Source organism: Herpailurus yagouaroundi, unplaced genomic scaffold, assembly GCF_014898765.1.
Source record: "Herpailurus yagouaroundi ecotype Mexico unplaced genomic scaffold, PumYag 214, whole genome shotgun sequence".
Lineage (NCBI taxonomy): Eukaryota > Metazoa > Chordata > Mammalia > Carnivora > Felidae > Herpailurus > Herpailurus yagouaroundi.
Window position 1 is genome coordinate 2,526,823 of NW_024412445.1, and position 24,985 is coordinate 2,551,807.

Genomic DNA, 24,985 nt, shown 5'->3' on the forward strand with positions numbered 1-24,985 from the left:
GGAGAGAGGGTCCCTGGAGAAAGACTGAGGAGGCTGCGCATTCATTCGACTTAGGCAAATTCCTCTGAATCCTGTGATTTCTAGAACATTGCTGGGGCCCTGCAGCCCAGCAGGGCAGGTGAGTAAACAGGGCCTGGAGCCCCTGGTGGGATCAGCACACAGGCCCTGCACACGGCCCCCTCCCAGCACCTCTGGCCCCCTTCGTCCTTTCCCCACGGGGAAATGTGTACCTTCCGGCTTTCCCGGTGACAGGCTTTAAAGTGAGCTGTGTGCAAATACCCACTGAGTTGGCAAACAGTCCCTCTCCAGAGCCCTGGGGCTGGCACCTCCCTGTCAAATATGAGGACCTCTGTGAGCCAACATCCGCTCCTGCGGGCAGGGGACCGGGCCGGGTGTTTTCTTCCCAGGGGTCGGGGATGGAGCTCCAGGCGTCAGAGCCAACCCAAGATGCTGGGCGTGATAAAGAACCGAGAGGACTAAGGTCCCTGCTCTGTCCCCTGGGCCAGCCGCAGCCACCTGGGTTACGTAAAATTTAGCGTCTCCATCACATCAGCCACGTTTCAAGGTCAGTGTCAGACACGGGATTTGTGGGTGCTCGGAGCCCTGCGGCCGGTGAACAGGGGCCACCACCGTGTCACTTGTGAGGGCGGAAGGACGCCCAGAGGTGAGGGTGGCACTCTCTGAAGGGCCTTCTCAGCTGTGCTCAGCACAGACACTCCAGAGGGAATGAGTTAGCAGCTTTCTCTAAGAAACGGCCCCAGAAGCCCCTCGGCAGGAGCCACCTAGGCTCTGCCAGGACGTCCCCCACCAGTCCTGGAGGCTTCTCCGCACAACTTCCCTGCACCAGGACCAAACCCCTGGGAGAACCTTCCGGAAGGCAAAGCACCCTATGCAGCCTCCACCCCTCCTTTGTGTTCGCTAAGTTCTGATGAACAAAAGCCACCTACTCAGAACTGTTCAGAGCCACAAATTCTATTTGGGATTTAGTGCTCAGTTTTGGTGCTACCTCTGAGCTAACAGTCAACTTAACTGAGGCCTGCCGGTTCCAGGGAAGGCTCAGGGCAGCTAAGACACACACGGCGGCTTGACAGTGGCACTGTGTAAGGTCCCCACCGCCAGCGCTCGGGCAGGCCCTGGTACCCTGCATACCACACCGAGCGCCCAACACCTCGGGAATGCTGTTCCTCATGGCTGGTGGCCTTTCCCTGCTCTCAGTTTGATCTGGGCCCTGCTGTTACCATAGGACTCAGTTTCCCCGCTCTGAACGGAGCTTAGCCAGGTACCCACGTGGCAGGTCGGCACCAATGGCAACGCCCGGCACCCCACCTCTTATGGAGCAAACCGCGCCTTGGTGGGCTCCACTCCTGGAGGCCCGCACAGACGGGCACGCACTGCCCATCTCGAGATGCTCCAACCTTGGGCCTCCGCGGCACCCGCCCCACCCCAACCACGTTCTCCTCTCGACTCAGCACCAAAGTGTGCGTGGGGAGAATTTGGTAATTAAGTTCCAGCTGTGAGGGGAGGGCAAAGATCCTGGTAAAGGGGACCCTACCTTCCTCTGGGCTGCTCCCAGGAATGGGCTGCGGCATGGACAGCAGGGGCAGGAGCAGGGGCAGGGCTCGGATGAACGCCCTCCAGCCAGGTCCCATGCAGACCGCTTCCATCCAGGGGGCCTCCCGCTCGCAGCCCTAACCTCTGCACGCAGGACAGCCGTCCCCTGTCCTGAGAGGGTCAGTGAGCCTGGCCCTTAACACCCTGACAGCTGACCAATCACGAGCGAGCTGGGGGGTGGGTGGAGCTGGGGGGGGTCTCACCCACTCACTCCCAGCCCCCCCAGATGGGCGGCCCACCTGGTGCTAACGTGCGCAGGGCAGAGGGTGAGTCCTGCGTGAGGCTCCACCGTAGCTCCAGCAAGGCGATGCCCTGAATAGAGTGTGCGACGGGGACACAGAGCCGGCACCTCACGTTGCCAGCAGAGGGCGCTCACGGGACACTTTCCGAGCAGGTTTCCAGGTAGGAAAAACACATTCCCTATGCCTGCGACTAAAACAGCAACTGTCTTACACACTCAGATACTTGTTGAATGAGCACGCGGCACCTGTCCCTCTAAAATCTTCCCAATTCCCCCACGGCCTTCAAAAGTAAACTAAACATCCACAGATCACTCTTCACACACCTCAACAAGTTGATCGCGAATGCCTTGGTACCCTGGCCACTTGGCAGGGCGGACATCCTGACAGCCTGACTGTTTTCTAATTGTTCTCTCCTCCCCGCCGCCTCCTGCCGCCCCCCCTCCTTCTCCTCCTCCCTCTTCCCTTCTCCGCTGCTCTCCCACTCCTTCCTTTTCTCCCTCCCTGCCCTCTCCTTCCCCCCCCTCCCTCTCCCCTCCACCCCTCTTTCCCTCTCCGTCTGCAAAGTCGCACAGAACAATTCCACGGACAGGACACAGAAGTCACTATTCGGCACTAAAGATTTAGGGATCACTTTGATTTTTCTCTTTAAAAATATTGGGGCGCCTGGGTGGCGCAGTCGGTTAAGCGTCCGACTTCAGCCAGGTCACGATCTCGCGGTCTGTGAGTTCGAGCCCCGCGTCAGGCTCTGGGCTGATGGCTCGGAGCCTGGAGCCTGTTTCCGATCCTGTGTCTCCCTCTCTCTCTGCCCCTCCCCCATTCATTCTCTGTCTCTCTCTGTCCCAAAAATAAATAAACGTTGAAAAAAAAAAAAAAGCGCAACACGTAGGGTGGGGGAATTTATTAGGGTCTAAAATACATGTTATGTGTGAGCAGGGTACGGTCACTGGTGTCAGCCCCACCCACTCCTCTGTCCCTTTATCTGGAGTAGTGGCCCCCTCCATTCTCACCAAACACAGCTACTGTGTACAGGTAACTGAGACATCAAAAAGCAAAGAGCAAATCAGCATAGGAAACTCGTTTGTGGCCATGCAAGTCCGGGGCGGGAATCCTCAGGCGGGTGGGGCCCCGAAGCCGCTGCACAGCCAAGCGGTGCCACCACCCACCCACTCCAGGTCATCCCAGACCTGTCCAACAGGAAGGGAGGTCCCCTGTGTCACTAGGAACAGATGAGCCAGCCAGCACCCCGAAATCACACTGAGCGTTACCCTCCGATGTGACAAGACTGCAGGCCCCTGGCTCTGGCGGAGCCCCTGCACAGAAGGTGAGCAGCGTGCCCCCACTAAGAGGAGGAGCAGAGGGGTGGACAGAGCAGGAGGGGAGGCTCAGCCCCAGTGGCCGCTGCCAGCAGGGGAGGACCCCGCCTAGGAAACCAGACTTGGGGTTTCCCCCCCATTGTGTTCCGCTGGGCTGGTCACCCTCCTCCAGGAGCTGTGGTCACAGTGTGCGGTAACTGCTGACCAACAGCAGACCCCCCAGGACCAGTCTCGTGTGAGGTTTTCACCCGCTGCACTTCAGCTCTAGAGGCCTTGCCCGGGACTGGGGTCAGCATCTCCCCAAATCTCCCCGGGTCTCCAGGGGAACGGGGGCTCTCCCCATGCAGGGCACGGTCAGTGGGGCTCAGGGAGGCAGCCCCCTGCCCCATGCTCCCAGGGGTCTCCGCTCATCACAGACCTGGGAAGCCCCACCAGCCTGGACCCCAGCAACTGTCTGCACCCCTCACCACAGACGCGGCAATCACGCTGCCACGCACAGCACCTTGTGGACGTGGACGCAGTGCTGTGACCTTCCTGCAACACGACTAGTGAGACTTCAGCTTTCTGCTTAGGAAAGGATGCGTGTGGAAATGCAGAATCTAAAGTCCGATGCTCCGGAAACTCTAGTTGCCAGGTGATTATGGACTGCATTCAAGTAACAAATATTATTGCTCAGTCCTTTAAAACCTAATTTTTTTTGTTACAAAACTGATCATAAGAGTTCTAGAAAATACCCCGGTTTACAAAGATCGAAGTAAAACATTCAGCAATGATCAGGTGTAGGTGCTGGTGTAGGTTTTCCAGCCCTTCTCTCCTCTACAGACACTTGTGTCCTCAGAACCAGAGTCACACGGTACACACGAGTGTCTGGGCTTCTTTCCGTGACGAACTATGCACCATAAACACCAGGCCGGCCAGGGCGCTCCTTCTGCAACGTTGCTGTTAGAGTAGGAAATACTGTCGAACCACAGATGATTCAACAAATCCCCCATAAACTCATATTTAGGATATTTCATGTTGTTTCAGTACAAGAATATTAGAACACCTCTGATTATAATCCGTGTGTCAATTCCTATAAGCACAAGTAGTGGATGAAAGGGCACATGGCTGTTTTGAAGGCTCCTTGAAGGCTCCACACGTAATAAATATCCAACCCGACCCCAGCAGGCACTGTCTGCCGGCTAAGGTATCTCCTTGTCCCCCACAGAGAGCTCCTACCTGCTGGCTCAAGGACACCCCAGGGGCTCAGGATTCCTCCTGGACCCCCCACTGGAATCCACACAAAAGGACACAACTGTATCTCTTCAAAGTGAAGCCCCGCCCATCTGGCCACACCCATGACAACCTGAATGCCATTCAACACCTTCCCGGTCTGGGCACAGCCATGGTTCTGACCCAGGAAAATGTGGAGGTCATGTTCCAGGGTCGCTGGACTGGGTCCTGTGCCAGGCCCGGAGGGACCCGCATGAGCTGCCAGGTCGGGTATTCCTGCACACCTCTGAGCCAGCACAGGGGACGGGGGCATGAAGGAGGAGGCCTGAGCACAGAACAGCCATGCAGGGGGTATCTCCAGCGTGCGGGACACGACTGAGACACCTCAGCACTCCCAGGTGCCAGTCCCGAAAGAAGTTAACCTTTCAAATTACGTGCGTGTTTCTAAGTGGACTAAACCGCTATTCCCGACCTACCAGATTTTCACCCTGGTATACTGCCCAATAAAGCGGCACCCTGGGCTCCCCTAAGTCTGCGGTTTCCACCAGCTTCCCCAGCGGTGGAGGGATGGCCATCCTCATTCAAGTCTCTGAGGGGCCGGTCCTGAGGCCGGGCCCTGGGGAACACCAAGCCGCAAGTCCTCCAGAGAATCAGAAACAGACCCCACTGTCCTGACCCCCAGGGAAGGCTGTGTGGCGAGTCCGCACAGACTTGGGCCATCCATAAAACCATCAAAATCCGGCATTACTTAAACAAACACTGTACAAACCAGAGAGAAATTACATGTGGTTTCAGGACATTTAAAAACTGCACGTAAACGTGCTATCCTACAGCAGATTTAAGACGATGACACTCTCCCAGACTCAGGAAATGACTGGTGAACACGGACTCTGAAAGGTGGGACTCATCATTCCGGCCGCACGGCAAAGCCCGGAGGAGAGGGCTTCCTATCAGACGCCAGGGCCTGGGTGCCACTCCCATCCCCGCCACCAGCCGTGTGGCCCGGGCAGGTCACAAAACCCACTCGGCAAAATCTCAGGTGTCTGAGCAGCTGTGCCCACGTCACCTGACGCCGGACAACAGAATGCCAAACGCGGGCTACGCGCTGGAGCAGAGAACGGGCCCTGCTGTGTCGGACAGATGAAGGATGTGCTACTTTACTGCTAACTTACACTCACAAACAGCATTCTATCTTCGTTATGTGTTAAAAATCATTTAAATAATCAGAAGTAAACAATTTTCCAGGTTGGTGACTAATACATTTTCTGTAACCAAAACAAACAGAAAAAAACAAAACAGAGCCAAACCGCTTTTGTAAACTATTTTCAGGCACTGCCCCATTGAACATCACGATTTCTAAGTTTGAAGCTGCAGCTAGAATTAACTTTGCTACAAGCCGAAGAGAGATGTGCTCACTTAGGGCGACATGAACAAACGTTCCGCCCCATCTGAACTCACCTGACGAGCAGCGGAAGAGGCACTCAAATACCCAGCTGGCACCGAGTACTCAGAAGAGGCCATGAAGGAAACTTTCCACGTTGCAGATTTCCCACTTGTTCCTCTTCCTCGGAGCAACTGCCTTACTTCTCGGCTTTGTCCCGTGAGTTAAGACACTGTTCACGACGTCTCCATCCACGGGGCAGAGAGGCCGCCACGGTGGGACGTGATGGGGCGGGCCCCGGGGGATGAGACGTAGTCTCGGCCCTGAACACAGGCTACTGGAGGTCTCTGTCCCTCCCCTACACACGCGGCTGTGCTTTCCAGAACATCAGAAGGCCGAGCATGACAGCCTGCGGACCACGGGGGACACAAGATCCGAACGTCAGGGGGAGACAGAACGGGGAGGATTGTGACCCAGGACGGACAATGGCCCCGGGAACCTGGGAGGACCGGCAGCTAAGGCTCCACACACTGCAGCCAGACAGCCCCCCACAGACCCCGTGACGCTCTGCGCAACCAAGGCAGCGGGAGGGCCGCCCTTGCCCGTCATCCGGCTCTGGGGAGCAGAGCCAGGGTCGTCGGGCAGCTCCTAGAAGCCTCGGCTACCTGAAGCCTGCATAAAGAAACTCTTCCTTTTCTTTGCCGCGTCTTAACGAAACAGACATGAGAACAAGAAGCAACACGAAGTAGTGTGTTTATCCAACTGTGCTCCGCAGGCTCCAGTTCCCACCAGCACGGAACCGAGGGAAGAGAGGGGCTGGACGCAGCCTACGAGAAGGCCGGGATGAAGTACTGCAGGGAGACGTCCTCGTGGAGCAAATCAAAATGGACGATCTTGTTGCTCACGATGTCTGGGGAGAGAAGAAGACCTGTCACTACAAGGGCCGCAGCCAGCGCTCGCACGCGGGGGCCCCTCTCCTGGAGCCCGGCCTCCCTGCGGCTCCGCTCCCCGCGACGTGACCGCCCACAGCCAGGGAGACGAGGCCCAGGACTCTGGTGAGAGGCCCTCATTTGCCAAATCAGTGTCCTTCTAGGAAAACGCATCTGCCACCCACGAGCAAGCTAAGTGAGGTGAGAAGGCCGAGCACGGCGGCCCGTGGACCACGGGGGACAGGCTGCAGTGCAGGCCGGAGCGCAGGAGGGGCCGGGTCAGGAGCCGCGCTGCGCGATGGCAGGTGCACAAGCTCAGAGGGTGGAGCTCATCACTCTGCTCGATTCCACAGCAGTGAGCGCAGGAGTGAGGGCAGTGGCCAGGCCCACAGCCACTGAGGGGGCGGGGGCAGGACTGTGCCGGGGAGCCAAGGGCAGGCCTCAGAGGCAAGCAGGGCTGGGGCTGGACGAAGTCTGTCAGGGTGGGCCGGCCGCAAGTGCCAAGCCAAGGAGGGAGCAGTCCCAGGGGATGGAGGCCAGGAAGGGGCACGGCGCCAGCAGGAACACCCTCCAGGAGCCGTGGTGGCTGGAGACTGAGGGCAAAGGGCAGCCAGCATGCCCTGAAGGCGGGACAGTGGAGAAGCGGACCTGGGGGACGCCACCACGGAGGTGGAAACTACAGGCACAGACGCAGGGCTGAGGGACTAAGGAAAGGGTAGGAGCAATCCAATTTTGCTTTGTCACAATCTGCCACTTCTGGGGACTCCAAGTCACCTTTCCCAAGGCACAGGCAGCTCAGACAGCTGCCTCGCCTAGAACAGACAAGCTCTCTGTCCTGGGCGGGCCGTGAGGGCGAGGGCGAGGGCGTGCGCAGGGCCAATGCCACCGCGCTGCATGGGGTCGGGCTGCGTGACCCGGGTACCACCTGGACCGCTAGCCACGACTGCGGTCGCGCCACCCGGCAGAGGTCAGGAGCCTGGCAGCAGGTGGGACAGCTGTCTGGAGTCTGTGAGGACCCTGCGCTGAGACACAGCCACCGCCCTCAGTGTCATGAACGTGCGCCAGGCCAGGCCAAGGGTTCTCACCATTCGGTGCAGGCGGACACCAGCACCCGCCCTAAGGCCCAGCTGCTCCAGCTCCCTCCCTCGCCCCGGCCCTCTGTCCTCCACACACCCCCTCACACCCCATCACCCCTTCCAGTGCCTTCCTGACGCGCTAACTGCCCACCCGTGATCTGCTTCGCTTCCTGTCTCTCTTGGAGGGCTGGCATTCCTTGGCACAGCCACCTAGCATCTTCTATTCCTTGTCCTGGGTGCGGGCGATCTGGCGGCCGTCCCTGGCTCCGCCCACTGGTGCTGCACATGCAGCCTGACGGTTCTTCCACAAAAGGTGTAGCTCCCATGGGGCGCCTGGGTGGCGCAGTCGGTTAAGCGTCCGACTTCAGCCAGGTCACGATCTCGCGGTCCGTGAGTTCGAGCCCCGCGTCGGGCTCTGGGCTGATGGCTCAGAGCCTGGAGCCTGTTTCCGATTCTGTGCCTCCCTCTCTCTCTGCCCCTCCCCCGTTCATGCTCTGTCTCTCTCTGTCCCAAAAATAAATAAAACGTTGAAAAAAAAAAAATTAAAAAAAAAAAAAAAAAAGGTGTAGCTCCCTTCCACTTGCTGTGGTCAGAGTGACAAGGAGACAGAAAGAGCCTTGAAAAGTTCAGGGCGAGTAAGCCCTCCCTCACATGTGGCCAATGAATGGCGAGAGCTGAGAGGCAAGTGTATGGCTGAGGAAGACAGACAGGACCCACCATGGTCACAGGGCCAGCAGGAAAAGTCAGCAGTTGAGGAGAAACGGGAGAAACGGGAGAAACGGGAGTCGAGGAGGAACCGCTCAGGTTTAGACACAGAGGGGAAATAAAGGCATACGAGGGGACCTTAAGTCTAAGTCCAGAGGGGTCAGGGGCTATGGCTGTCGGGCCAGATTAACAGAGCAGCCTGGATGATAACAGCCGTCCTCCAGAAGCTTCTCCTTAGGCGCAGACCCACGCGTGGTAGCCGGGCGAGGCAGCCGAGCCAGTGTGGCTGCAGGGCCCCAGATCAGAATCTCCAGGTGCTGCTGAATCTGGGAAAACTGCCCTGGGAAACGGGCCCACGTGACCGAGCTGTTCTGCACTTAGGAGAGTGCGCAGATGTGAGACCCGCCCCCCTGGGCCCGCGCCGGCCCCCCGCAGGCAACCCGAATGTGCACTCACTGCACACAGCCTTTGTCGGGTTCACTTGCTGTCCGGCGAGGAACTGCAGGAGCCTCCGGATATCGATGCGCACCTCGGCCATCTGCTCCGGGTTTCTATCCTGAGACGCGTCTTCGGAGGCTGAAACGACACACACAGCTCGGGGGTCGGGGGAGCCCGGAGGCGGCAAGCTGCCTGTTTAGATTGATGATCCACGTGACTGCCGGCTCTTGGAGCCTGGAGACGCTGCCAGACGCTAAGCGAGCATTTATCAAGTCCTTCTCTTTAAACTACGTGGCAGATTTCCAGAGAATCTTCACTTACAGTGACATGAAATCTGACCTGCTGTCCCCACTGCAGTGGAAGAAAACGCACGTGTCAGTCCCCTGACATACACGGAGGAGGGGGACTGTCAGGCGCTAATACGAGACTGCCTGTTCTAAAGTGGAATGAAACGAGAGAAAAGGTCCTTGCAACTCCGGCAAACACCAAAGACCAGACCCTCTGTGCAATTTATCAAACTAAAGAAAACGAGTGTCACCAAGCTCAGTCCCCCTGCACAACGATTAGCAAAGCCTGCATCACACAGATTTCCCTTGGCAGGAACGTATGCCCTTCGCCACCAAGTGAAAACCCCTCGCTATGCTACGCCACGACAGGTCATCGACAAGCCAACTTGTGGTGATAGATCCGGACTGTAAAAGTGGTGGCCCGTCCTGTGTTCGGGAGGGAGGCTGCGCAGGGCTGAGCCGGTTTCACGCGACCGGCAGACGTCCCCGGGACCCTGCCTCGCGCCCGCGGCACCACCCGCTGAGTGTGTCATCCAGGCCTCGAGCCCTGCCAGCACAGATCACCTGGTCAGTGACCCCATTGTCCCCTGCTCTGAACTGGTCCCACGGTCTCTGTTGCCGTGTAGGGAGGAAAAATCTGTCAGGTGAGGAAGGCGTCTATCTGTTAATCTGATTTCATAAACACTTGGGACGTACACAGGAGGGAGGAGACCTTCTCCACCTTGTGATGCCGCCCCAGGTGAGAAGCGGGCAGACGGGCACTGAAGAGCCGCCAGGGCTCCTGGGGACCACGGGGCAGGCACCGCCCTCGGGCCCGGGAGGCCGACCTTCCCTGCCTCTGGCCTCGGCTGTCTATTCTCTCCCCGAGCGTGAAACTCGGGCAGCCGAATTCCACCTGTTTTCCAGGCAGAGATCTCAGCAACTGTGCACCTGAAACAACGTATTAAAGGCAAAACACAACCCGCCAGAAAACTCACCTGACGGAGGGTTCCCGAGATCCTTAAAGTGGGTTGTAACGCACACTAGCTCCGTTTCTATTTTCAAGTTCAATTCTCCATTTAGGTTTGCTTCAATGATCTGCAAATTGAGTATTTTACAGTCTTAAAACAGCAAAGCAAAACAAAAGGGGTAAAGGGGGAAAGAAGACATCAGCTTCCACAAAACCAGGTGACAAGGCCACCCCACGACGGCACCAAGACCCACCCAGCACCAGCGACACAGGGAGCTCAGAAATGCCCAGGGGGGCCCCTGAATGGAGGCCCAGAAGCCGTGTTGGCGGCGGGGCGGGGGGGGGGGGGGCCTTCCAGGGCACATGGGGCAAGGGGCGGGGGAGGCCGCAGGAAGAGCCTGTGCTGAGAAGAAACCCCGGGAGCAAATGTTCAAGGTGAGCGAAACAGGGGTGTGGGGCTTACAGGAGAGAAGGAGAAAGAGGGAGAGGTGATGCGGGGAGGGCTGCTACGGCACGCAGGGGGGGGCGGCAGCGTGCTGTGACAAGCTGTGGCCACAACAGGACTGAGAACCCGGAGTTCTGGAGCGAGAAAGCGTCTGGTCCGCTCCCACGGCTACAATGAAAACCCACGCTCTAAGAGAACTCCTGAAAGGTCTGTGGTCAGGCTCCAAATGGAGATCTTGTGGCAGGGGGATGAGGGGGAGAGAGAGAAACCCCTGGCCAGAGGGCATCTGGAGCCCAGCAGGTGCTACAGAGTGGACGCGAAGCGTAAGGGATTAGGTCTGGCTCATCAAGGGGACAGATGAGAAAAAAGAGCCTGAGTCAAGAGTCGGGGGAGCTGGGAGGTGACCAGACCTCATGCAGGCACAGAGTGGGAGCGGATGAGATGAGAGGATCGAGGATCGCAGAGGGAAGGAGACCAGGAGGGCACAGCAGGTGGGCCCAGAGAGTGCAGTAAGAGGAAATGAGATGGACGGACAGACGAAAAACAGGAATTATGGAGCAACAGAGAGACCACACGCCCTGAAGAGAGCCACAGGTAAAACACGAGGAAGTCCACGTCGTCCAAAAGGAGAGCCAGAAGAGGGGCCACCTCCGGGGACGCTGCCCGCGCCTTGAGGGAAATTGGCCCCAAACAGCCCATGGTGGCTTCTGAGGGGATGGAAAAGCCCCCAGTCCCTCCCCAGGCCTCTCCCCCCTCATTAGAGCCCCCCGCTCACAGGGAGACACTGGAGGGGCTGCACCAGACCCCGTGCACCTGGAGACTAACCGGTGCTGCCCCCACTAGTCCTTCCCAAGTCACCGGATAGACGGCCGCTCTACAGGAGTGTGAGCCCTTCACCGTCCCCGTGCAGTGCAACCTGCATCCCCACCGCCTACGGGCAGAGACCGTAGAACCACGCTCTGCTCTGACAACTACTACACACGGGAAGGGACCGAGGAAATTAGAAGCTGGCCAACTGCCCTGTTTTCAGCTGGCTGCACCCTGGGTCATAGCTACAAATGCAGCATAACCACAAAACCTTGAGAATTCGTGGAAATGTGACCCTCTATTTAAAAACCAGGCGCGGAGGTTGGCAGGGGAGATTTCCAAGTTCAGAAAGGTCTGGAGAAGTTGCAGCGTCCAGTCGCTGGTGCCCCTCTGCACTCCCAGCACACAGGGTGCCGGCCACCCCACCCCCACCCCCCTGCCTCCTACCTTCCCATCCCGGCCTCTCCCCTGCCTGTGAGGGGCAGCACACCACCCTAGGACCCACCTCCCACCCTCCCATCCCGGGGGCCTCTCTCCCGCCTGTGAGGCTTCTGAGGGTCAGACAACATTCCTTCCAAGCTCCATCCTCCACACCAACCCTGGGGTTTTTTAACGGGACAGGATCTACCAATGACGTTCATAGTAAGATCTGTGCCACCGAACAGCTTCCAGTTTCACTGATCTGATCTGATTTCTCTTCCCAAGTCCGCATCTGCCCATTTCTAATGCCCAGCAGGTCTTGGGGAGCCCGTGTGGCAGTTTGCAGGTCAACATCTTGTTCACCCACCAATACAGGACGGCGTGTGAGGCAGTGGAAAGACAAAGGGGCATTGGGGGACCCAGGATGGTGGAGGTGCCCTGCCTGCACGCTGGAGGCAGCTACATCTACCTACACTGAGTGAGCAGCTCAGTACCCCTCGTTCGTGTTCCTCGACACCGGTGAACTCCAAGCATTTCTCATTCTAGAAACAAAACCAAAACCTTTCTGAACTTGACTGAGCTAGTATCTCTGAGGGTTTTTTTATTATTACTTAAAATATGTTTTTTAATGTTTATTTATTTTTGAGAGAGAGAGACAGAGTGTGAGCAGGGGAGGGGCAGAGAGAAGGAGACACAGAATCGGAAGCAGGCTCCAGGCTCTGTGTGTCAGCACAGAGCCCGATGGGGGGCTTGAATTCACAAGCCACGAGATCATGACCTGAGCTGAGCTGAAGTCAGATGCTTAACCGACTGAGCCACCCAGGTACCCTGGCATTTTTTGTTTTTAAGGTTATAGTTTTAAGTAATCTCTACACCCAACGTGGGGCTGGAACTCATGACCATGAGATCGAGAGTCACATGCTCCATGACAGAGCCAGCCAGGCACCCCTGAGGCTTTTAACATTAAGTAGAAAACAGTCCTCCAACTTCACTATTGCATAGTATCGGAATCGTGCCCTCAAACGTTAAGTGTTTCTTGTCAACTTTATTGGTGAACCCAGAAATACACTGTTGTATTAAGCACACTCCCATAGAATCTGGAAATTATATGGGATTAAAACAACACACAACAATCTGTAAACTCTCGCTGCTTTTGAAAAACAGTGGTTTTATATAGACTTAATTCAGGAAAGCAGCTCGCGGTGGTTCCGGATTCACTTCAGCCTTTAACGCTCTCTTCCACTTTCTTCCGAGTCCAGAAATCTGAGTCATCACACGATTAGCTCTACATCCCCTGAGCACAGCCAATGTCTGGTGCAAGGCCACCGTTCTGCCACTACCCAGGGAGGGAACTGACAAACGACGGGTCTCTGACCCCCGGCCGCTTAGGTCGACTCTGGAACTCACCAGAACGCTGCCCTCACCAACATCCTCTGTCTCTTAAGGGTCTGGATGGGATCTTGCTTCTCCCAGTGATCTTCTCAATGGTAATTACCTACCACTCTGCAGCGCTGACTCAATGTACTGAGCACTGAACATAAGGTACCTACCTCTCCATCTGTGGAAAGTCGCAAAGCCCCCGTGAAGTTGCGCAATCCTGCCCACTTTGGGTGACACCCAGGACAGGGCCCATAGGTTGGGTAGTGTGGCCAGGAGGGGGCCCAGGTCTGTGTGGCCCCAAGGACTCCCCTTTGCCACCAGGTCACTACACTGTTCCACCTGCTGTCACCACTAAGCTGATGTACATAGCTCTGAGTGGCTTGTAAGCTAACAGGTGACGCACAGCAGGACCGTGTCAGACCCCAGCACACACACACCTCCCGTCCTGAACCGGAAGCTCAGGTGGGCCGACAAGCCCTCAGGGGCTGGAGTCTGAGGTGGCACCTGCAGACGGCGGGGACTCCTGGCCCCCACACATGCCTTCCCTGCTCCTACATGGGTCCCACGAGCACTGCCCCATGGCCGCATCCCCCACTGAAGGAGGTGGGGACAAGGCTGTGAGTCTCAGCAAGGGCCTCCTAGCGCCTCCGGGATGGGGATGCGAGAGTGCTAGCGCCCTCTCTTCCCTCATTCTCTTGCCACAACTTTCAGATGCAGAATTCTGGTCATCTAGTCATGCTCACTATGCACTTGGCCACTCTGACTTTCCACCGAGTATTCCAGACTGCAGTGGCCGCGCCACAAACTTTTTGTTTTTAAACATTCCAGAGAAGAGAAAAACACCTCCGATGACTCGGTCTGTCTCAGTGACTTTGCTGACTCATTTCCACAGGACGAAAGAACAAACAACCAGATCCTTGGATTAATTGCCCTGCTTTTCCCTGTGGGCCTCCCTGAGCCTCTCTGCAGGTGCCCGGACTCGCCGCAGAGGAGGCCCCCAGCCTGACGACTGGCTCGACGTGAAAGCCGTCACAGGACACCGGCGTTCTGGGACAGCTCGGACCTGTGCTCGCCGAGACACATGGTACATGGACGGGACGCTCGGCTGTGCTGACACCAATGATTTGTTAAAGAAACACTCATCAGCAAACGAAACGTGACGCTCTGTCCGGGGCACAAGGATCTGCTGAAAGCATCCCTGACGCACTATAAACATGACTACGAGGGGTCAGGGCAAACACAAAGGCTCCCCCCACTACAAAGGGGGCTGAAAAGCACTAGAACAGCTTCTCGGGGCATCTGAGACTGCAGGCTCTCCACCACAGGCCGGGTCCTTGAGCCCGCCTCGGCAGGGGGACCTGCACCCTGGGACGCCACCAGGTGAGCGAGGATGCACCCACACCTCTGCCAGGCGAGGCTTCCTCCCAGGACACTCAGCCCGAGCCTGACACCTCCAAGATGCTGGGAAAGCTCTTCGCTAAACAAGTGACCACTTACAAGGTGATTGCTGATGTTTTTCATTTTTTCCACGATGCTCTTCATGGTCTTCAAGACTGGCAAATAGATGCTAACCTGCAGAATGGAGGAGAAAAACCATTAACGCAGCCAAGGACGGACGGTGCTCACCACCTATGTCAGAAACATGCAGCTGCTTAGAAGCTCTGAAATCCTGTTTCCAAGTTGTGGGAACAGAGCTTCTTTAAAACTAGGAAAAGAGGGGCGCCTGGCGGGCTCAGTCGGTTGAGTGTCTGACTTCGGCTCAGGTCATGATCTCGGCATTTGTGGGTTCGAGCCCCGTGTTGGGCTCTGTGCCGACGGTTCAGAGCCTGGAGCCTGCTTCGGATTCTGTGTCTCCCTCTCTCTCTGACCCTCCCCATTTGTGCTTGTTCTCTCTCTGTCTCAAAAATAAACAAACATTAAAAAATTAAAATTAAAAAAAAAAACAAAAACTAGGAAAAGAAAACAAACCCTACAACCTTACTGACCCCCGCCTGCCTCCGGGACACCTTAGCACCCTTGTCCCCGTGGCGTCCACCTGGTTCCAACGGGGTGGCCCTCCCACTGACGTGCACCGGTACGTGCCCAGGCGCCCACGTCCCCATGGTGTCCTCCCGGTTCCAGGGGGGCGGCCCTCCCGCTGAAGTGCACCTGCGCACGCCCAGGGGATGGGACTCAGCACAGCCCGCAGGGCCACCTGCCACCTCACAGACGCTGCGGGTGGGTCGGGCCCCAGAGCTCAGACCCTCAGACCCGGCCCCCAACGTTGCTTGAGACAGCGCGGTCTTCCTCCCGGTCGGTGTGGATGGCCTCCCAGAGTCCAGTAAATAGCCTACGCGGTATATTTTCACAATTCCTTCTTGCTCTGATTGTAAGCAAAATGTAAGGGACCCTCTGGCACCACGCTCACTGTCAGGGGCTCTGGGACTCCTGGCAGCACGCCCGGAACAGCCCCACCTCCTCGCTTTTACACGAACCCTGGACACCAGTCCTTATGGGATGAGGAAAACTCGAGTTCTGGGACACGGACAGAAGTGACCTTGCCCCCAAGGACTACTCTAGGTTAGTCTTATGCAAGCGCTACGACTGAGCAGGACATTCTCTGTCCTGCGTGTGAAGCGTGTGGCGTTTCTACCATGAGCAGCACGGTCTAAAGGTGTTTTATATAAACAACGGAAGGCAAACATTCCAATTTTTCCCTGGAGAATCCTTTAAAAATGACTCTCGTTTCCTCCCAGGCACATACAATCTTCAAATGAAACGTATGGCGAGACCGTAACTAAAATCAGGGACTTCAGGGGCGCCTGGGTGGCGCAGTCGGTTAAGCGTCCGACTTCAGCCAGGTCACGATCTCGCGGTCCGTGAGTTCGAGCCCCGCGTCGGGCTCTGGGATGATGGCTCAGAGCCTGGAGCCTGTTTCCGATTCTGTGTCTCCCTCTCTCTCTCTGCCCCTCCCCTGTTCATGCTCTGTCTCTCTCAGTCCCAAAAATAAATAAACGTTGAAAAAATAAATAAATAAATAAATAAAATAAAATCAGGGACTTCAAACCACACCATTTAGTTTGCAAGCAGAGGACGGGCATCACTCACGTCAGCGTCTGGGACTGTAGGCTCTTGCAGATCCTTCCACAATTTTCTAGGAATGACCCTAATGGGGATGTCATGTGTCACAACGCGGCTACTATTCGACACTGATAACTGCCAAGAGAGAACATGTTTTCATAACGTCAATGTAGAAACACCAGAGTAACTGAAGAGTAAGTAGAAGCCGACCCGCATCTAGGTGGAATGTTCTCGACTCTTTCATCCGAGTTCATAAAATAAGTACTTCCGGCGTGGTGCCTGTCCTGCTAAGCCCTGTTGAAGTCAGGAGTGTGAGGAGTAAGTCACGGTCCCCATGTTCCAGGGACACAGATGGGTCAGGAAGCAAGAAAACAAACACGACCTTGTCTGAGCTGCATGTGACACACTGGTCACAGCCTGGAGGAAAATGAAGCAGTGACCAGATGAATGTTTGGGGAGGTTCCCAGACGGAGGGCAAGAAAGGCCTCTCCGAGAGGCAACATTTCAGATCGTGCCACAACATGGTGGGAAGATGGGGACGAGGGGAACCCTGTCCCTCACTACATGTGAAGCCGTGAGGCAGAAGCCAACCCGTCTGCTGAAGGAACCGAGAGTGTTCTTTGTGAGCTCAGCATGCAGCAGCGTCTACACTGCTGGACAGAACCATGTTTATCTGTGTCCAGGGGCTTCTGTGAAACAACAGATTGACGTATCCTGCCGTTTTATTTATTTATTTTTAATTATTTACAATATTTATTCATTTATTTTGAGAGAGAAGGAGAGAGAGTGTGAGCGGGCAAGGGGCAGAGACAGAGGGAGAGAGAATCCCAAGCAGGCCCCACGTTGTCAGTGCAGAGCCCGAGGTGGGGCTTCAACTCATGAACCATGAGATCAGGACCTGAGCCAAAATCAAGACTCGGACGCTTAACCTACTGAGCCACCCCAGCACCCCTAGCCTGCACTTTTAGACAGAAAGCATCACACGTCGCTATCCTGTTTCTCCTTAAACAAATGAGGAATCACACAAGCTTGTCCTAAGGCGGGGAATACTCTGATCGGCTCTAACATAGTGAACAGGTGAGGAATCCGTTATCAGGAAGAACTTCAAACTGCGCACAGCGCTCGCACCAGAGTGGGGCATAACACACACAGCACAGGGGGTGGGGTGGGGTGGGGGTGGGGGCGGAGGCTGCCGATGGGAGGAGCGGCACTTGACTGGCACTAACAGGAGAGGGGGTTTTAGAGAGTGAGAAGGGGACACTCAAGCAGGAGCCCCAGGGTCCCCAAAGCCTGGGAGCTGGACTAGAATGGGACACTCCGGGGAACTACTTAGACAGTGGGAGTAGGAGATGTGGTTCCAAGATGGCATAGGTGGGCCCATGCACACATGGCTTTGAACAACACATTAGGACGTGAGAACGTCGTCCTGTGAGCTGTGAGTCTGGGGGAAGGGGGGCACATCCTGAGGACAGCAGGTGTCAGATTCTTCTGGGAGCAGCACTGAACACACAGCAATTCTGGGAGACCAAGAGATCACCTAAAGGGGTTACAGATGAGGTAGGGAAAACCCTTCAAAAGGGAAAATGTATAAAAACCATGATTTCTAGATGAAGGGACCACACCTCTAAGAGGAACAGAGATGCAGGGACACGCAGACTGGAACAGAGGCAGAAGTGTTCCCACACGGGCAGAGGAAGCATCCCAGCTGAGTACTGTGTGATTGCAGCACTATTTATACACGAGGGAATCTGACTCCAATAGAAAACAAGTATTTGTGGGCACATCTTTGCTTTTAATAAAACCAACTAGGGGCACCTGGGTGGCTCAGCCGGTTAAGCATCCGACTCCTGGTTTCAGCTCAGGTCATGATATTCTTGGGGTTCTTTCACTCCCCCCCCCACCACTCTCTGACCCTCGCTCAGTCTCTCTCAAAATAAATAAATAGGGGCGCCTGGGCGGCTCAGTCGGTTGGATGTCTGACTTCGGCTCAGGTCATGATCTCACAGTTCATGAGTTCGAGCCCTGTATAGGGGCTCTGTGCTGACAGCTCAGAGCCTGGAGCCTGCTTTGGATTCTGTGTCTCCCTCTCTCTCTGCCCCTCCCCCACTCACGCTCTGTCTTTCTCTCTCAAAAATAAATAAACATGAAATAAAAATAATAAACTTAAAAAAAATAAAAATAAAACCAACTAGTTTTCCACGTGCTATTAGAAAGCCTGGACTTGTAGCCACTTCTAGCCCTGCTGGGAAGTCCTGGAGCGCTCCCTCCTACTCACCAGCTCTATGGAGACCGTGAGGCAGGGGAAGTGTTTATTAGTCAGCTTGATCTTCAAGGCTCTGGCATTCTGGGCAGTTTTCAAAGCTCGAGATAAATTTTCCGACGTCAGCTCTAAATAAATCTCGTTGTTTTCAGCGGAGACACCTTCCATCTGAAATTCACTGAAGAAGTTCTCCTAAGGGCAGGAAAAGAGAGGTCTTCTGTCCCTTTGCAGTGGCCTTTGGGTGCGGTCCACAGGCTTCCAGAACCTTCTGCTCACCTGTTCCAGCTCACACCACATGCTCACGCCTCCGTTGGCCACTTTGTCGGAGAGGATGAAGTTCAGCTTATCCGGGCTGATGCGGAGGGTACAGGTTTTGGCGAGCTTGGCGATCATGTTGCTGACGCCTGCAGCAGGGGGTTAAAGCAAGGAATTACCAGGACAACTGAGCTTGTTGTCCAGGACCCCTGAACATGGTGAAACTGCTGGTGGAAAAATAACCCACTGAAAGGGGCTTTAACACGGTCGGTCACACTGGCCCCCAATAACCCTCATACCAGGAGTGATGGAATGAAGAAGGAAGGCTGCGGGGAGGTTAACTGGAGCCCAGTGAGGCATTCACTCACTCAGCCTGCAATGGGGCCCCCCAGGCCTGCAGCGCAGGGCCAAGGGCCAGTGCAGCCCGACCAGAAGAGATGTCTGTGCTGGATACACTGTCCATCCGGGACAGCAGCAGGTTTAAGATAAAAAACTCCGGGATGGAAATCAAGTTCCGTAAACAATCCTTGGCACCTGCTCTCATGCCTGCCGGTCCCCACCCAGGTCCGTTCACCCAATCCTTCCCCGAGAGAAGCCCCATCCACTCCCATGGCCCTATCCTGCGGGGGAAGGGGGAGGGGGAGAGGGGTGTCCTGCCCCTTTGGCCCCAAGCTCCCTAATCCCCATCCCTTAATCCTCCCGCGAGCCCACATCCTCGTCCCCCCCCCTTCCTGCGGGCTCCCATCCCCACGCCCCCCATCCCCGCGCCCCTTGACCGCCATCCCTTTCCCCCCACCTCTGTCCCCCCATCCTCCCGTGGCCCACATCCCTGTCTCCGTACCTCCACCCCCCCCGCGCGGGCCCACGCCCTCCACCCGCGTCACCCTACCTCTGTCCCCCAATCCCCGCGCCACCACCCCTTCCGTGGGCCCCGCCCCCATTCCCGCTCCCCCTCTCCCGTACCCCCTCCCGCGGCCTCCCGCCCACCATCCCCGCTCGCGCACCCCTTTCCCCCCACCCGCGCGCCGCCGCCCCTCCCACGGGCCCACGGCCTCCGTCACAGCCCCGCACCACCCCCACCCGGTCGTCCCGCGGCCCGCGCCCCCTCCCCATTCGCCCCCCGGCGCGCGCACTGCCTCCTCCCGGCCCGCGCTCTTCTCTACGCCCCGCGGCAGGCCCGACCCCGCTCACGTGTGAAGTGGTTCAGACACGCCGTGTCCACGATCTTGGCCCGAAACTTCATGGCGGGACGCGGGCCCGCGCGGGGCGTCCGTCGGCCGCGGACTCGAGTCTCCTCCTAAGCGTCCCGCCGGAAACGTCGCCGCGCGCTCATTGGTTCCGCCGCCCGGCCCGCCCCGGGGGAGGCGGGGATCCCGGGTGACGTGCCCTGGGAGGCGGGGTCTCGCGTCACGCTCGGGTTCGCACCCAAGTGGGAGGCGGGGTCTGGGTCAAGTCTGCGGGAGAGGGAGGTCCCGGGTGTCACTCGGGGACACATCCCCGGGGAGGCGGGGTCCGGGTCAAGTCTACGGGAGAGGCGGGGATCCAGGATCCTGTCCCCCTGGGAGGCGGGGTCGGGGTCACACCCCCAGGATAGGCAGGGTTTGGGGTCAGGTCTGAGGGAGAGGAGGGTTAGGGGTCACACTCCGGCTCGCACCCTGGGAGAGACGGGGTCTGGGTCAGGTCTCTGGGAGAGACAGGTCCCGGTGTCACTCCGAGTCACATCCCCGGGTTAGGCAGGGTTTGGGGTCAGTGTCTGGGAGAGCTGGGTCTCGGGTCTCTCTTCAGGTCACATACCCTGGGGAGGCGGGGTCCGAATCAGGTCCGCGGGGGAGGCGGAGATCCAGGGTCATGTCCCCGAGGGAGGCCGGTCTCGCGTCACTCTCGGGATCACACCCCCGGGGAGGCGGGGTCCCGGATGTCAGATGAGGTCACACCAGGGAGGAGGGATCGGGTCAGGTCGGCCAGAGAGGCGGCTCCCAGTCTCACTCAGGGTTACACCCTAGGGGAAGGCGGGGGAGGGAGGGATAGGTGGGGAGGGCGGTAAGGCGGGGGTCAACGTCCCGAGGAGGCGGGGTCCAGGGCCACGACTGCAGGTGGGGGCGGGGGGGTGTACCCGGATCTGGTTCTGGTCACCCCCATGGAGAGGTGGGATCTTTTGTCAGTCCCTGGATGGGCTGGTCTAGGGTCAAGCCCCAGGGTGATCTTTTTGTGACTCTGGAGTCCTCAATCCTCAAGAATGGGATGTGTTTCTGAGGATTCACATTTTGAAAGAATTTTATGACACCTATTTCCAATTGTTTTAAAACATTAAAAAGATCCTCTCCCTGTCTCTGCCCCTCCCCTGCTTGTGCTTTCTGTCTCTCCCTCAAAATAAACCTTAAATAATTTAAAACATTAAAAAGAAAACCCTTAGTTTATTTATAAAAGACTTGTTAGGGTGGCCAGTGACCTTTCAACATTAAATAATATTATCACTTAAATTTATACCTCTCTGGAGTAGGGCAGTTTATAACCCCCCTCCTGGCTCAGATGGCAGTGAGGAGAGCTTCAATGAAGCCTCACGGCTCACCGCCCACTGCCGGACACGTGACACATGCGGAGGGTCACCTTCCCAGACACCTGATGCGTGCGGAGGGTCACCTTCCTGGAGGAACGCACGGCTCCCCCAGTGCTTTAATGTTTTTGTCTCATTAAAGACCGGAAGTAACCTTATCTTCAGGGCACCAGCCCCTCGAGGTCCTGGAAGCCTTGCTTCCGATTCCTCAGAGACTGACTTTAAGTCTTACCCTCCTCCCTCCACTAACTTAAAAGTCTGTAATCCGCCTCCCCTCACAACCCCAGCGCAGCTCTCTCTGCCCGTGGGTCCTGCGTCCGTGCTGTAATAAAGTCACCTTTTTGCATCAAAAATGTCTCAAGAATTCTTGCTTAGCCGTTGGCTCACGAATCCCACTTCATAATCTCATCAGTAGCACCGGTTGTGAATCCTTAGAAGTGAGGTTTTTTTTTTTTTTTTTTTTTTTACCACCAACAACCAAAAAAATGGGTTTATTCACAGGAATAACAGAAAGGAGAAGAATGCTCTTTTGTGGAGAAAAAGGAGGAAATTGGGAGAGTTTGTTTTCAAAGACGGACTATTGGAGAAAAGCAGGGCTTCTGGGCTGTAAGTTTTCTCCAGGAAGATTTGCAAGGGCGGTACATTTCTTGTAGGAGTTGGGATCTAGACCTTTCCCTGTTGGAGCCTGTAACTGATGTCTTGCGTGGGCTCTTGGGGGGGGGGGGGGCGCTATAACTGACACTCCTTCCTGTAATGGTGCAGAGGGGCCCCTTCCCCCTTCTAGCTCCTGGCTCCACTCCCCAGGCTTCGGCTTTCCCTTCATTCTCATATGGTAAAGACGGGGTATGTCAACACTGACCTTAAGCAATAATCCTGCAAGTTTGTCTCAAGATGAATTTTACCAGATCCTAGTTAAAATTCTTTAAAAAAATTTTTTTTAATGTTTATTTATTCTTGAGAGAGAGAGAGAGAGAGAGAACAGCATGAGTAAGGGAAGGGCAGAGCAAGGAAGGGACACAAAATTCAAACCAGGCTCCAGGCTCCGAGCTGTCAGCACGGAGCCGGAACCCACAAGCCGTGAGATCATGACCTGAGCCAAACTTGGACGCTTAACCGACTGAGCCATCCAGGAGCCCCCCCCACCCAGTTAAATTCTTATAATGTACATGATAGAAATGATGGCAGAGAATTAAAAAAAAAAACAAAAACAAAATAGGAAATACACCTTCAACTGTATCCAGCCTGGTTTTCCAAATACTATATTACCCATGTTAAGAACGTATTATTGGGGCACCTGGGTGGTGCAGTCGGTTAAGCGTCCGACTTCAGCTAGGTCACGATCTCGCGGTCCGTGAGTTCGAGCCCCGTGTCGGGCTCTGGGCTGATGGCTCAGAGCCTGGAGCCTGCTTCCGATTCTGTGTCTCCCTCTCTCTCTGCCCCTCCCCCGTTCATGCTCTGTCTCTCTCTGTCCCAAAAATAATAAATAAACGTTAAAAAAAATTAAAAAAAAAAAAGGACGTATTATTTTGGGGGGTGCCTGGGTGGCTCAGTCGGTTAAGCATCTGACATCAGCTCAGGTCATGATCTCACGGTCCGTGAGATCGAGCCCTGCGTCGGGCTCTGTGCTGACAGCTCAGAGCCTGGAGCCTGCTTCAGATTCTGTGTCTCCCTCTCCCCTGTTCTGTCTCTCTCTCTCAAAAATAAATATTAAAAAAATGTTTCAAAAAAGAATGTATCTTTGTAAACAATATTTCATGCAATATTGATCTTTATTATTTTTATAATTTTATTTTTAAATTATCTGTACACCCAACACAGGGCTCAAACTCACAACCCCAAGATCAAGAGTCACCCCGTTCCACCAATGGAGCCCCTGCTCTTTACTTTAAATGACTTAATTTTATGCCATAAAAAATAAAACACATTTTTTTAAACTCGCCAGGAAGACTTCTGTGATTTTACATTCTGCATAGACAAAGGCCCAAATAACAGAGGGAATTTTGCCCCAGCAATTATAAAATTAAGCTGGAATGATGTTTACTTGAATGGGAAAAGGAATCTTCTGTATGAAGCCTCACAGTTTTCTTAAACTAAATAGATTCAGTAAACCAATAATTCCAGTTCTGGTCATTAAATATACAGACACTGCTACCCCAAGTTTTTTCCAAATGAGTGTGGGGTGAGGCACAAGATCAGCAGTGATCTCTAGAAACCTGTATGCTCTTGAGTTTTCTAGCACAGAGCACTCTCCCTTTGCTGTCAGTCCAGCCAGTAAACAGCCTTCTGATTTAAAAACCGGCCACACCTCAGCGGTTGGTAAATCAGTCCCAGGAGGATCTAGGGAACAGTGCTGGTGCTGTTTGTTATGTTTGTGTATTGTGCAAGGAAATGCCCTAATTTAGTCCTAAAATGGAAATACAGCTACAGTGTGGCAAATAAAAGCGTTTACTGCCTGTCTGTCCTGGAAGCTGCACACGCCCCATGGGGGGCAGGTGACTGCTCACCTCCAGTCCCTGTGGGGAGGCCCATCTGTGGTCCCCCTGTCATGAGGCAGTGCTGGAAATCCTACGCAAGGGGAAAGAGACTGGCCCAGCTCAGAGCTTCTGCATCGGATCTGACAGGCGATATTTCTCTCTTTTTTTCTTTTATGTGAAAAAACTGTAAAATGAGGGTGTGCATACTGTAGAGGTGGTGTGAGAGCACGCCTTCTGACAACTGTACTGTTTATGGGATGGTTTTGCTTAAATAGCTTTTCAGCGACTTCATCTTTTAGACGTGGAAGGAAAAATACTTCAATAAATTGCATAAATCTTTTCTTAATGTTTATCATTTTTGACAGAGAGAGAGACTGAGCATGAGCAGGGGAGGGGCAGAGAGAGAGAGGGAGACACAGAATCTGAAGCAGGCTCCAGGCTCTAAGCTGTCAGCACAGAGTCTGATGCGGGGCTCTAACCCACGAACCATGAGATCATGATCTGAGCTGAAGTCATTCACTCAACCGACTGAGCCACCCAGGAGCCCCGTACATTTCATAAATATTTTTTAAATTAACATTTGTGGAGCCCACGAGAGCTATGAGGCACGGTGCTCAGGGTTGGGGTTCTCAGGAAGGGGACACCCAGCACCGAGGACAAGGGACATGGGCATCTGTTGGCTACTGTGTCCCACATACAAGGTGCCATTGAAATAGTATCTGTCAGCAGGGTGAGTCACCTTCTCCTGATATTATCACTTTGATAACAAACACCCATACGGCAAGTGCTATTACTGCCATCTTATTTTTTTAGATGTTTATTTATTTATTTTTGAGAGAGGGAGAGCAGGGGAGGGGCAGAGGGAGAGGGAGAGGGAGAATCCCAAGAGAATCTGCGCTGTTAGTGCAGAAGCCTGATGTGGGGCTCGAACCCACGAACCGCGAGATCATGACCTGAGCCGAAACCAAGAGTCAGATGCTTAAATGAGTAAACTGGGCGCCCCTATGACCCCCATTTTAAAGATGGGGGACTACAGAGAATTGGGGATGTGAGCCGTGGCCACAGCATAGGCTGTTTGGCTAACGGGCTGGTTACCTTAGGTGCGTTGGTTTGGCAAAAACGGCGACAGCTGGGAGCAGGTGGGAGCATCCCGTGGCCCTGAGGCTCAGTTCGCGGACCCTGCGCTC

The 24,985-nt window shown here is 55.4% G+C and overlaps 2 protein-coding genes across 3 annotated transcripts in view; both read right to left on the reverse strand.

Moving 5' to 3' along the window:
• Window positions 1–6,368, reverse strand: part of PKD1L1 (polycystin 1 like 1, transient receptor potential channel interacting) — a 116,219-nt gene extending 109,851 nt beyond the window's left edge. The window contains 1 exon segment of the mRNA XM_040455029.1: window positions 5,837–6,368. Coding sequence (XP_040310963.1) covers window positions 5,837–5,899 — 63 coding nt within the window. The 5' untranslated portion in view covers window positions 5,900–6,368.
• A 121-nt stretch (window positions 6,369–6,489) lies between these two features.
• Window positions 6,490–20,093, reverse strand: HUS1 (HUS1 checkpoint clamp component). 2 transcript variants are annotated; one of them, XM_040455031.1, is made up of 8 exons: window positions 19,962–20,093; window positions 18,792–18,919; window positions 18,531–18,707; window positions 16,283–16,390; window positions 14,693–14,767; window positions 10,172–10,271; window positions 8,926–9,045; window positions 6,490–6,669 (listed from the first exon to the last, which is right to left on the reverse strand). In XM_040455031.1, the coding sequence occupies exons 1-8, from the start codon at window positions 20,011–20,013 to the stop codon at window positions 6,587–6,589; spliced, it is 843 nt and encodes a 280-aa protein (XP_040310965.1). In that variant the 5' UTR covers window positions 20,014–20,093; the 3' UTR covers window positions 6,490–6,586. The 2 variants fall into 2 exon arrangements, with proteins under 2 accessions (XP_040310965.1, XP_040310964.1); XM_040455030.1 differs by lacking the exon at window positions 19,962–20,093 and adding an exon at window positions 19,070–19,219.
• Between the last annotated feature and the right edge of the window lie 4,892 nt (window positions 20,094–24,985).